Source organism: Terrapene carolina, unplaced genomic scaffold (genome assembly GCF_002925995.2).
Source record: "Terrapene carolina triunguis isolate 2854851 unplaced genomic scaffold, T_m_triunguis-2.0 Scaffold68, whole genome shotgun sequence".
Taxonomy (NCBI): Eukaryota; Metazoa; Chordata; order Testudines; family Emydidae; genus Terrapene; species Terrapene triunguis.
This window is the reverse complement of record NW_020664419.1, coordinates 6,714,735-6,728,660: the sequence shown is the minus strand read 5'-3', so window position 1 is coordinate 6,728,660 and position 13,926 is coordinate 6,714,735. Positions and strand designations below refer to the sequence as shown.

General features: G+C 44.5%; 1 protein-coding gene across 1 annotated transcript in view; it reads right to left on the bottom strand.

The window, feature by feature from the left end:
• The window catches only part of ITIH2 (inter-alpha-trypsin inhibitor heavy chain 2), a 40,767-nt gene extending 28,504 nt beyond the window's left edge, over nt 1-12,263 (bottom strand). Inside the window, exons 1-7 of the mRNA XM_024202151.3 lie at nt 12,057-12,263; nt 10,433-10,507; nt 5,726-5,761; nt 4,534-4,706; nt 4,179-4,283; nt 2,385-2,547; nt 790-897 (exon numbers count right to left, since the gene is read on the bottom strand). Of these exons, the coding sequence (XP_024057919.2) occupies nt 790-897; nt 2,385-2,547; nt 4,179-4,283; nt 4,534-4,706; nt 5,726-5,761; nt 10,433-10,507; nt 12,057-12,140 (744 nt within the window). The 5' untranslated portion in view covers nt 12,141-12,263. The remainder of the gene's footprint in view (nt 1-789; nt 898-2,384; nt 2,548-4,178; nt 4,284-4,533; nt 4,707-5,725; nt 5,762-10,432; nt 10,508-12,056) is intronic.
• Between the last annotated feature and the right edge of the window lie 1,663 nt (nt 12,264-13,926).

The window sequence follows — 13,926 nt, the reverse complement described above, 5'->3', positions numbered from 1 at the left end:
ATGTATATATGTTCAAATACTGATGCCCATCAACACAGAATTGGAGCACTCGTCAGAGGCTAAAACCAAATTGTCCGATGTTTTGTGATGAGAACATAAAGTATGTCCACAGACGTCTACTGATTCTCAAGAGGTCAAAGTCTAGGGCATCAAATCATTGAACCAACTAGCCCTGAAGAACATGGCTTGTCTACATATGAAGGTTATTCTGGAATAAGGTATGGTGTGAATTTAAAGCAGAATAGCTATTCTGGAAAAACTCCATGTGTGCACACTCTTATTACAGAGTAAGAGTGCCTTTTTCTGGTTTTAGTTTAATTCACTTCCATCTTGAAGCTGATTGGGAAAAAGGCATTCTTACTCTGGAATAAGAGAGTCCACACACCTAGTTATTCAGGAATAGCTGCTCCAGAATAACTGCATGTGTAATCAAACCCTAACCCAGCATCTGATTATTTCTGATTCCTAATTTCTGAGCTCCTCTGTTTTATACTGCCGCCATCCCCATAGTATATGAACAGCTTTCATATAAAATCAACAGCAACAGCAAAGTTACTAGTGGTCTTCACTGAGTATCTGGCACGTCTCTCTGTTCAGACGTGGGGTAGGGTGCGATCATCAAATGTCTGCATTCTGAATGACAGATCTCCTCTTTCCAAGTGCTTTCTGTATGGTGAGCGTGTGTTACTTTGCCAGATCCCAGTGGGTATTGGGAGAATCTTATCCCCTATGGGGGAAAATGTTGTACACCTACAGTTTCTTGGTGTCAGCTACTGCTTTGACCATTACCTTTTTCTCTCCCTTAGTGATGGTGGTGATTCCCGCAAAGTGATCTCCTAGCGAGTTAGGAACATGCACGTAACGAAGTCCCTGAGGCTCAATAATACGGACATCCACCTACAGGCAAGAGGGGAGGACAGTAAACACGGAGCCTCATTAGAAATGCCCCAGTGTCTCATGAGCACTTCTGCGCTCCCCAAAACACACATGTGACAACACCCAGGGTGCTGCCACAGGAACAGAGCCAACGTTACTATTGCCAGGGGTCCAGGCAATGGTTTGAGCAGATCGAAACAGCCGGGGGAGCTCTCACGCCTGTTGTGTATTTGGTTGTCGTGGTAATAGAATCTTGTGTTGCTACGGCAACTGAGTTAGATTATTAGGGGATAGCCCAGCCAGTTTTGGCTGGCTGTTGGTTAGTTCTGGTGTGGCAATAAATGGCTGCTTCAAGGTTTACAGCTCTCTGTGTCTCCAGTGATTTCTTCCTAAAACTGTTGCCCCCAAGGATATAATGCCACAAAGGAGAAGGGGAGGTGGAAGGAAATACTGATCCCCCACCCCATGCCGGGAATGGAGTGGGAGCGCTTTGTCTGCTGACAGCGGGGGGGGGGCGGGCAGCTCCCTTCTGTTGCCCCTCCTCCTCGCTTTCATCCTTGGATCCAAGTTGCTGGTAGGGCAGACTGGACAGTGTGTTGTTTCACTCTCTGGTCCCCAGGAACAGTCCTAGGTGGGTTGCTGGCCAGGGCAGAAGACACTCCCCCACACCCATCTCACACCTCTGAGCAGAACAAAGGCTGGCCAGTCAGCAAAGCAAAACTAAATAAACCCTGAGTGGCACAGTGCCCCCTGGAAGGTGGCGCCCCGACTGCCCGCCCCTAGCACCAGCCTGGCTGGTCCCATTGCCAAGGGAAGACTGACTGGCAAGTAGCCTCCTCAGCTCCTACGCGTTGTCTGTTCCTGCTGTCGAAGGTAGGGGGAGATTGGATAGTGAGCTGCTTTTCCCTCCTATAGGGTGTGTGGGGAGACTGGGAAGGGAATTGCTTTCCCCTCTAGTCCCAACCCTGGAGCTAGAATATCGGTGGAGCCCTCCGTGGTGCTGCTGCTGGGTGGGAGATCAGGCAGCGAGTCAACTCTCCAGCGGGGAAAACAGGATTCAAGGTAGCAATCGATGGGAACAAGTCCAGGCCCTTAGTCAGCACGAAGCAGCGCATACTCTGCAACACGGGAGCATGAGCAGTGAACATTTGCTTAGGGCCTGAGCCAAAGTCCAGTGAAGTCAATGAAAAGTTTTCTTATGTAAAAACCCTGCCTGCTTTTGTAGGCTACTTCACTCTGGAATTAGGGATGGGGATATTTTGAAAGGTGTTATACAAATTAGGGGCAAATCCTGCCTCACTTACTCACATGAGTCACCCCTATAGACTTCAGTGGGACGACTCATGAGGGAGAAGAGCCCTAAGTTGTATATAAGTGTGCAGTAGAGCGCATTGCACGAACTGTCACACATGCTTGTATTTTCTGCGAGAACCAGCCAACTACGTGCCACTTGCAGTGATCTGGGTGAGAAGCAACACAGAACATTGTAGTCCTTGACTCTCCTGTACCTCTAGGTGCTTTGCTAGTCTTCCAGGCTGCAGAGGGATAACATACTCGTACGATCCCAATTTCCTCCGCATCACTTCTTGGTAATGAATTTCAAACTGGACCTTCATTCCTCCGGGCACGTTCAGTTCAGCTTTGAAGTTTTCCATGTCAAGGGCATTGCTCCTGGAGGTGTTGTCAAAACACAAAGCTGTATCTCTGTGCGGCAAGCTCCCGAATATGAAAACTCACCCAGTACCCGCTTCAAGAATAACACCTGCTTTTTGCTAAAGGCCTGAGTTAATAAAATACAGGGAGACTTAATAGCTAATTTGGCCTTAAATTTGGCCTATAAAAGGGAACCACACTTACAATTCAACTCAATGAGGCTTTGTCAATTTGAGGGTGGAAACACAAGGTGAGCTCTGGACAAGTGAACTATTGTTCTTGCTATAGATGAGCATAAACACCTGTCAGGGATGGTCTAGGTATATTTGGTCCTACTTTAGCATGGGGTAGGGTTACCAATTTGGGTTGGACGTATTCCTGGAGGTTTCATCACATGACATGATCTTAAATTAAAGATTAATCTTCCATTCCTGGAGCCTCCAGGACAATCCTGGAGGATTGGCAATTCTAGCATGGGGGCATGACCTCTCTAAGTCCCTTCCAGGCCTACCTTTCTATGATAAACCAAATCGGAGATTCAAAGCAGTGGACTGGAGCTGGTCAGCAATTGGAATCTCTGTTCCGCAGCAAATTCCAAAACTTCCTACCCAATGAAATGTCCAGAATAATTTAATTTCAAGTCAATTAAAATATACTATTCTGATCTCAACTTTTTGATTTTCTATTATTAAAAATTATAATATAACAGTCAACGTGAAAAGTCGTTTCAAAACAAAAATTCAAATTGTTAAATTTTAATAAGGAACATTTTGGCTTTATCCAAGAGCTTTGTTTCAATTTTTTTCCGAAAGAAAATCTGTTGGAATTTGACACGCCCACAGAAAGTATCGATTTTGACAAAACAGCATTTTTTGATGGAAAAAGGTTCCATCAGAGAGCCTTCATCCAGCTCTGCTTTGGAATGTTTGGTATCCGGGCTCAGATCAGCACCCAAAGTTTGCAGATGGCTCCACTCTATACCACAGTCAAAATCAAAACCCAGATCTCAACTTCCACCCAGAATTCTAAGAAGTTCCAAATCCAGACCAGGATCTAGATTTGAATTTTGCTCTTTGAATCCACCTCTAACATTTGTAGATTACTGGTTTCTGTTTAAAAAAAACAAAAACAAATGTAAAGTAGTGGTTGGAATAGAAGTGTGAATCAGGACTCCTGGGTTCCACTTCTGATTCTACTACTAAGCTTGGGCTTGTCACATGATGGTGAAGTTCACCCTTGTGCAGAGAGCCAGTATAAGTTCTGATTAAGTCCCATGTAAATCTCAAAATAGAGCATAAATGAGATTTAAGTGGTGCATAGGCATCATGCTGACCCTTTATTTGTAGTGTCTTAGCCGTTTGTGGTAAGCACTTCATAAAATAATTACTTAATATATAGGCCCTGATTTGGCAAAACACTTAAGTTCTGACTTCAACGAGACTATTCATGGGCTTAAAGTTAAGCATGTGCTTAAGTCTTTTGCTGGATCAGGGCCTAAATAAAGACACTGTACTCATGTTCATGGGATTTCCACCAGAGATCCTATTTTGGAGTCAGGACACAGACCAGTCTCAGAGTCTGGGAGTTAAAGATTCTAATAAAAGGAAAAGGAAGTACAGTAGCATAATAAAGAGGAAAAATCTTTGTACCTTACTATTCCAGCAGCTTTGCCTTTGGCCCTGGCCTGAGCATATTGTTGTCTGGCTGCAGATTTTTCTCTAATTGAACTAGTAAACGTTATGCCATTTATGTTCCTAAGAGAGAAAAACACAGACAGATCAGCACAGAGACTATTGTGGAGTTTCTTTATTTTAAGGAGAAATCAAATTGAATCAAACCTGTTCCTAATCCAGTTGAATCTTTTACTTTAAAAAAAAAATCTTGGAAAAATATTATTTTATATACAATAGAAGTTATGGACACTTTCCCTCTTATCCTTCCGCCACCTTCTTATTTGATTATTGAAATTATCACACGCAATAGATACAGTTGCCCACTACTTACATAGTAAAGTTGTGAATGAAGGCTCCTTTGGGAATCTGCACATCAAACACCAAATTTTGGGCATGCTTAGCTTTATTTTCCACTTTGCTTTGGATCATGGTGTCGACCAAACGAGACATTATGGTGGACTGAACTTTGTAGCTATAAATACTTATCTTGTCATCTCCCGCTACCTGCAATGAAGAAGAGAACTTCGAAAATTCGGGATAGAGATACACTGGGTACGTTTTGCATGGAGGGATGGTTCAATCCGTGCTGACAATCACAGTGTTTGTATTTAGCTACAGTTCATTACAAAATGGCTCCCTCAATGGATCTTCAACTCTTGTAGATCTCAGACGTTTGGGCCAAGGTCGTCTAACAAGAGAGTACTGTAATATACTAGCCTAGTACATGAGCTCATATTGCATGACGGTTTGCTACTTTCTAGTATCTAAAGTTCTTTTGCTTAAGAGGGAGACGGCTGAATTTCTGGTGCAGTAGGTTCCCAGGTTCAATCCCAACTAGTGATTGTTGTGTCTATGGCTTTGTCTACACACTAAACCGGGTTTAGTTAAACTGGTGCAAACCTGTGTGGAGACTCTTAGGTCAGTTCACCTCAGCTTTAGCCTGTTCCTAATCAAACCAAAATAAGCCTGGAAACAGGACTAAGAGCCTTGCAGCCTTTTGCTCTGGTTTAACTGAACTGGTTTAGAATCACTCCTTTAATGTAAAACAATTCAGCTTTGTGTGAGGACAACCCCCTGGTGTATTTCACTAACACTATATGTAGGGAGAATTGGGATTTATAGGCCTTCTGGAAAAAGTGTGTTTCAAAGAAAGACTTAAATAAGAGAGGGAGGAGGCAACTTGGCAGACCAGGTCAGATGTAAGATCTACCATGGCAGTTCATTGAGAAAACAGCATGATTTGCCATGAGGTTTATAAAAATATTGCCTTTTGGAGGAAGGGAGAGCATGTTTTCTGTTCATTTTTGTGCTTATTCCTACATCAGTACAATATATATCACCACAAAATCTTGTACCAATCCCCCGAACAGCATTGTGCAAGCAGTCAGCTGTTTGAAGAAGACAGGTTAATACCCGATCAGTGATACAAACAAGGCATTGAACAAACAGCAGGATTGATTTCCAGATAATGGTTAACTGGAAAATCATTTTGTCATCATTCTTTTTCCCAGAAGAAAACTCACCAACTCTCCAGAGTCCTCATCGTTTAATGTGCTTCTCTGGGAAGAAAAGAAATAGAGAATGAGACTTCAGCAAGCGTGAGAATTACAAGTCTAGTGGTCGTGAATTAGCTATTGAAGGGATCAAACAGCATATTGCCCATATATTGTTTCACAAGATGATCAGAATCAATGAGAGTCACTGGATTTAGTTCATAGCGTCCTTCTCTTTGCTTTATTCCTTGCACTTAACGGGTGGATTTTCAAAAGTCCCTGAGGCCCAGATCCTCAAAAGGTGCTTAACTCCCATTGATTTCAAGTGCCTTTGAGTATCTGAGCCTAAATGAAGCATAAGTCCAACTGGACATCACTGACAATTTGGCTCTGAAACCGAGGGACTTGCGAAAACTAAAGTAGGGCTGGTTGAAAAATGTCCATTGAAATGGTTTTCTGATGGAAATTTGGGATTCAGACAAAATTATTTTGTGTGTGTGTGTGTGTGTGTGAGAGAGAGAGAGAAGGGTCTGCTTTCTGCAGAAAATTTTGAGTTTTTGTACAAAACCTTCTGGCCAAAAACCAAATCTTTTGCCCCAAACCAAAACTTTTTCAGGAAAAAAAAAAAAAAAAAAAAAAAGGAAACTTGAGTTTTTCTGCCAAAATGTTTCAGGTTTCATATTTTTTCTATGAAAAGTTGAAATTTTCCATGGAAAAGTTAAACAAAATTGATGTTTTTGTTGCTGTTTTCATCAATAAAATTCTGCAGAAAAAATAGTTCTGACCAACACTACTATTTAAGCCTTACAAGGGCTTAAAAATAGTAATTAATGAGCTATTTTTTACTGCCATATGAATATCCCTGTTTGGGATTTAAGTCAAGCAGTAGCGACATCTTGTGGCCAGCTCTTGACCCTCTAAAAAATTAAACCCATATGAGTGACACTGGCTCCTTAAATGTGACCAAGACCCAAATTGAGGTAGACAGCAAAAACCATAGAAGAAGCTTATAATGATGGGTAGTTCTTTTCCTAAAGTTTGGTATCAATTTAGGTCAGTAAATTTGAACTAAGTTAACTTATGCATGGGTAACTGCAGGATTATGTGCAATGCAGGTAAATCGGGGTGTATAGGTGAGGTGAGATACCTCATAAAGAGATCCTGTAAAGTGTTATAGGTTGGGTGGCTCACCATTTCACTGAGCATAAACATGGCCCAAGTTTGTATTCGGAAATGCTATGATTTAGGTTTAGGCAGGGCCGGCGCTTCCACTAGGTGACCCTAGGCGGTCGCCTAGGGCAGCAGGATTTGGGGGGGCGGCATTTTGCCACCCTCGGCGGAAATTCGGCGGCGGGGGATCCTTCCGCTTTGGGTCTTTGGCGGAAATTCGGCAGCAGGTCCTTCACTCACTCTGGTACCCGCCACCGAAGTGCCCCGAAGACGCGGAGTGGAAGGACCCCCGCCACCGAAGACCCCAGGCCCCCTGAATGCTCAGAGGAGGAGCGCTGCCGCCTAGGGCGGCAAAAACTCTGGTGCCGCTCCTGGGTTTAGGTACACTTAACCATGCCTTAGTGTTGGGAGGCTGGTCTAGATGACTTCTTGAGGCTATCTTCCAGTCTGACATTTCTGTGATTCTAGGAGGAGATAGAGATGGGCCCAAGCTGAACCATTCAGATCCAGATTTCAAATCTCCCAAAGTTTGGTGGTGGCTGGATCCGGATTTATCCCATTTAAAGATAAGGACCATGTGCAAAATTTCGAGCTAGGTTGAATTTGGAACACCTCCAAGGATTCATTGTGTCGGGAGCCGGGTGTTCAGCTGTTCACTGGATCTAGTGTTTGATTTGTTCATGTTTCTCATAGCGATAGGTCAACACCAGAACTTTTTATCTAACTCCTCCAACTGTTGGTAGCTGGGATCAAACGGACCCTAGATCCAAATCAACCCTGGTTTTGGTTGTGCAAAGCAGAACCTGGCCAACGAAGTCTTGCAAAAGCAAAACCCAGTGTACTCAGCCCATCTGTAGTTACAAGGATCTGGCCAGCAAGAAGGCTCCATAGTCCCAGCTCCGGCAAAAGGCTCATAGCCAAGATTTTCCAGAGTGGCTAGAGATTGGTAGGGCATGAATTTTTGGTTAAAGGACCCTGAGTTTTTAGACAATTCTGAGCTCCTACCCTCTGAAAATCAGACAGTGTCTCAGGTTAGGCATCAATGGGTAGGGCACTAATCTAAGACGTGGAAGACCTGGGTTCACATCCCTGTTCTACCACAGACTTCTTGTCTGAGCCCATACAAGTCACTAAGCCATTCTGTGCCTCGGGTCCCCATCTGAAAACTAAGGACAAAAACACTGCCCTACCTCACCAGGGTGTTGTGAGGCTAAATACATTAAAGACTGGGAAGTGCACAGGTACCCCAGGAAAGGGGGCCAGATAAGTACTTACAACAGACAGAATAGGGGAGTATATAAAAGCCCTTCCAGATGACCTCAAGATACATTATTAGACCGTCCGTTTTGGACCCAGAGATCTTTGATCTGACGGCGGCAATTCTGTCCCCTCAAAATAAATCAGACTGAGATCTCTAAGGGAATTTAATTTTATTACTGAAGTGAATTTTCTGCTGGTGAAAGATGCAGCTGGAATGGAGAACAGAAGCAGCATGGACTTCCTCATACTGCCTCTCTGTTGTGTCTCAAGCGCTGACCTGGTGTAACCATCTCTGGTGCAGAAAGGGGATTCGGGTCTCCATGACTCACGCTAGTCTTTGACCTCACTGCTGAGACGGCCAACAAAGGGCCTATTGTAACAACGGGGGAGGAGTGGGAGGTGGAAACTTGCTCGTTAGGAAATGGACTCACCCCTAGAGCTGGTTGAAATTGGTCATTCAATATAAATAATGATGTTTTTATCAAAGGGAAAGTTTCACATAAATCATTCTGAGTTTCCATTGCTCAGTTTTTTTTTTAACGCAACTTCTTGTGTTTTTTGATGATCCTTTTATCTGTGGTTTTGAGGGGTTTATTTCCTTTGCCAATTTTCACTTATCTTATCAGGCCTAGTCTACCCATAAGTGACGTCTCTCTTTAACTACACTGTTATAGTTGAAGTGGTACAACCCATTTTCCCCAGCGTGCATGTTGTTATACTAGGATCAAGGTGTTTATATTGGTATCACCTTTTTTCTTATAGGAAGGGAAATAAGCTAGACTGGTATCAGGCTCCTTTATGCTGGTACAACAGCATCCATACGCTGGATTGTGCAGGTATAGCTGTATTGGTTAAAAAAACCCACACCCCTAATTGACATAGTTATACTGGTAAAAACCTGTGTGCAGACCAGGCACATGTCACTTGGCTCCTGATCCTGCAAGTGTGCATTGGCCTGATTCTCATTTACACTAAAACCCCTTTATACCACTCTGGCGATGTGACGGGATCTTAAGATGGGAATTTACCCTCAGTTTAAGGCCTGGAGCAGTGTAAAAGAACCTTAGGGCTTGTCTACACACCACCGCAGTGTGGACTACAGAGGTGTGAATTGTAGAGCGCGCTAACTGCCCTATGTACACCCTGCTGGCACACACTAAAAGGTACCCACTACACCTTAACATAGCCCTGTTGGAAATGGGACCACATCAGCGCAAACTAAGTTCCTTTTCATTCACACCAACAGGGTCTACATGGAGCAGTTGGCGCGCAATGCGTTCGTGTGCGCTCCAATATGCAGCCCTGTAGTCTGCACTGCAGCACTGTGGAGATAACCCAGTAATATAAATGAGCCTCAGAACCGGATGCACTTCAGCTTTATACACCGTGAGTATTCCCGTTTAACTCAATGGGACTTTTCACATGCATGACATTAAACCTGGCCCCACTCCTGCAAACACTTATCCACATGCTTAACTTTGGTCCCAGGAGCAATCTGATTGAGGTTAATGGGATTACCCATGGTAGCGAAGTTAAGCACATTCGTAAGTGTTTGCAGGAGTGGGGCCAGGTGGCTTTTTTCCCCTCCAAAAGTTAATTTTTTGAAAACTTTAAATTTTGAAATAAAAAAAGTCTTTTGATAAGCTTTTGATTTAAAAATCATTCCACAGAAAAAGTTAAAAAATCCATCTATTTCAATAACTGACAGAACGAAATGATCAGCAGTATAGTCACCAAAAAAAAAGGAAAGGAAAGAAAAGAAACTTTTTTGACAAGTTCTACTGATCCGCCAACTACTTTTGACATACAGCACTGAGCAGTGATCCCCTGTGATTGGTTTCCCATTGACCTAACCAGGAACCAGTAGTCAATCAGCAGGGCTGGAAGAGACCATACCACATTACCAATCTCCTGAGCCCTAGCTTTTCCTGGACATTTTGGTGCTGATTCTGCAATCAGATTCACCTGGGCATACCCCCTCCTCTGCATGGAGCTCCTTTGAACTCAAAGGGACTTTTCACATGCATGACGTTAAACGTGTGTAGTGTTCTGATTAATTAGTTGTACTGCAGTTGCACCTGGGGACTCCAATCAGGTCATGGCCCCCTTGTGCCAAGCGCTGTACAAACAAAGACTTCTTGCCCAAAGCAGCACCCAACGGGCTCATGCATGCATGGATCCACCCAAGTACACCTGATTGCAGAATTATGGCCTTTGTAATGGAATAGAACATCAGTCATTTGCTTCAAAACATTTTTCTTTTCATCTCTCTCTCTTCCCCCTTTCTAGATTTTATGGTTACTGTACCTGGTACCTGCCATTTCTAGCCATGGGCTTTGACAGAAATCCATTGATCTCCAGGTCAAACAAGTTCTCCAGATCCTAAAGGAGACACAGGGAAACAGTAAAGTGTTCGCCTCACGGCAGATTTCACTTTCCGAGCTCTCTGTTTCAGAACTGGCAACACACTCTCTGAAGATAACAGAACAGATGTAGGAAACAAATCCATTGCATTTGCCCATAACTTCAGCATTCGTTGTGGATAGATTTTAGTTTGTCATCTCGGGGCTTGATTCATCACTCCAGTTTTGTGCTAGTTTGAATTTACTTCCCCCTAGGCGCAAGTGGGGGAGCTGAGAGGAATTATGATTCTGCGCGGCACAGTTCCTTCCCAGGGCAACAGATCTATGGCCACTCCCCTTCCACAGTGATGAATCTTCAGGCTCCATCTATCTCATTATTTAATATGATCACTTTTGGCCTCCACATGCGGCTATTACTTCTGAAGCAAGGACATAGCTCAGAGGGCCTGAAATATCCATAAAGTACAGTAGGCAGATTTACAACACAGTGGGCCCAATCCTGATCTCCAGTGTGGACGGAGACAGATTCTGTCCTCATTTACACCAGGGTCCAGAGTAACGCCATTGAAGCCAGTGACGTTATTTTGGTTTTACACCAGTGTCACTGAGAGCAAGATGTGGCTCCTTGACATTAGAAGGAGTTACTCCAGATTTACACAGAAGGAAATAGGCCCAGTATTTTGTACCTGATACAGAACAATCAGGATAATCAATCTCATCGTGTCATTAAAAAACATTGTACCACGAAAGAGAAAACATCTCCGTCCGACTAATTATTATTAACCCTGGAGAGGGACACTAAACATCACAGAGCTGTAGACCATCCCTGCCTGCTGCCCCGTAATGTTTCAAATGTGCCCAATAAATAATAGAGTTTGGGTGAGAACTGTAACCATCAGACTGGATCTGAACTCCTCCCAGAATCTGAAAGCATTTGGGTCCAGAGATTTAGTTCAGCTCAGGTCTAGAATTATGACTTTATTTAGAAACGTATTAAGGAGCTGCCTATTGGCCCTGATCCTTTAACATCAATGGGAGTGTGATAGAAGGCAGCTGATAGAAAACAGGCCTGATTCTGTAGTCCCTAACATGTCTATTATTAAGCACTGACACTGTATATAAGACACACATTCCCTCTCCAGAGGAGCATACATTCTAAGGCCCCGACTCTGCAATCAGACCTGTGCAGGCAAAGACCTTAGCCCATGCGGAGCCTCCCAAAGTTGGAGAGGATCTGTGCTGCTACTCTGAGCCAGTTGCAGGATCGGGGTCTGCAAGCCAGGCAAAGCTCAGACAAGAATGGGAATTCTGCTTGAGTAAGGCATACAGGGTCTAGCCAATAGCTACCCCTAATTTAATATAGGCATATTAAAGAGCAATACTAGGAATGGAAGACAAGAAGCTGTTATCCGGACAATACATGATTATAGCAGAAGGAAAAAGAAATTAAGAGGTAGAGGCAAAACCAATAAGAGAAGCAACGGACCTGATCCTGCGCTCATCAGTAGGAGCTCGGATATTGACTTCAGTGAGTGTAACAGGATTAGATCCCCTGTGGAATTACTTACATCTGGGATTTCGTCGATGACGAGATCAAAGCTTCGTATTTCAGAAACAAGGAATAAAAGCAGGACGCAAATCAGCTGCTTCATTGTCTCCCCGCTTGCTTCACTTCCCAAGAGCTGCTCGCATAGGCGCTGGATAGCGGATCTCTCCTTCTCTGAGCCAAGTTCAAGGAAAAGACTGGAAGTTATGCAGTATTTTGAACAACATTTTGAAATGCTGACTTTGTTCAGGCCCCGGGTAAATATTTGCCCTGTAACGCAAGCCAGAGCTGCGGGGGCATGGGCGAGGGTTGTGCAAATATAGTATCATCACTCTGCCATACCTCTGATAACGGCTCAGCACCGGATAGGCTCCGTTCTTGCCTTTGTAGATTCCCGGAAGCTTTAACCAATTTGCTGTTAGGTGCAGGTTTTGGAGGATTAAAAATGGGAAAGATCAAAGTCAAAGCTGACTTGGAATAAATCTGTTTACGATAAACAAGGCAACAGCCAGTTCTCAAAGATACTGATGGAATAATACGCTGCACTTCTACAAGGATCCCCAAAGCACTTTACAGTGAAGGGCAGGTATCATGGGGCTTGATTCTGAGTTTCACTAATGCCCCTTCACTCTACTCTGGCAATGGAAAGGGGCCAGGTTTACGGCCATATTTTTAAAGGTATTTAGGCACCTCAAGGTGCAGATAGACAGCTGGTGGGATTTTCAGAAGCACCTAAAATCAATGGGAGTTAGGCACCTGGGTGCTTTGGAAAATTCCCCAGGCTTCTATCTGCATCTTGAGGTGCTTAAACACTTTTAAAACTCAGTCCCTGAGTTGCTTTCTTCCAGGCCCACTCTTGGTCTAAGAGCAGGAATGGAGGCATCTGAAATGCGTGTGAAGAATTCTCGGGGTGGACAGCCCTCGCCCTTCCACGCGCAAAAACTGCTCCTCGTGCAGGACATAGCCGGCTGAGGCAGGGGATAGGACAAACCCAACACGTGAACAGGGCCAACGCAAGTCATGTATTATAGACACCACATGCTTGCTGGAGGGCCCTGTGCTGGGCATTGTGGGATAGAGGTGCAGCACTCCGCCAGGCCCTGCAGTGCTTCCCTAATGTACTGTGTGAGTGCTCTGTGCACCGGAAACAGCAGGACTGGTGCAGATGTAATGAGCACAAGGGGTGCTGTGGGGGCATTACGTATAATGATTACACTCCCCTTTTCCCTGTGTAACCCACATGAGGGTGTGTTACAGGTTCATGCCAATCCACAATGGATATGAGCCATTGTAGCCAGGGGCGGCTCTAGCTTTTTTGCCGCCCCAAGCACGGTGGGCAGGCTGCCTTCGGCGGCTTGCCTGCGGGAAGTCCACCGGTCCCGTGGCTTTGGCATACCCGCCGCCGAATTGCCACCGAATCCGCGGGACCGGCGGACCTCCCGCAGGGATGCTGTCGAAGGCTGCCTGTCTGCCGCCCTCGCAGGGCTTGGCGCGTTGGTGCCTGGAGCCGCCGCTGATTGTAGCCTCCTTAACTGACTGTTTAGTTCATGCTTTTTGTACTAGAGCTCCCCAGTTCAGTCCCTGGGGTCTGCCAAAATAATAGCCATCACACCTGCAGCTCTGCTCAACTCTCTGCTGAAGCACAGGCCAGATGTTCTGTCCTTTCCAGGCGTCCCCCCACCCGCAAAGTACTTAATTACACAGTTAAACCTCAGCGCTATGGACCGCAAAACCCTGACTGTAAGTATGAATAGCAGCTGCCAGCCAGCCTGAGAAAGAAAGTCCCACCTGGCTTCTTAGTGAATACATATTTAATACATACACAAACGTTTACAGACAGCATTTGGAAAATTTCTGAATAACTTCTTAAACAAAACAATTGGACATTGAAC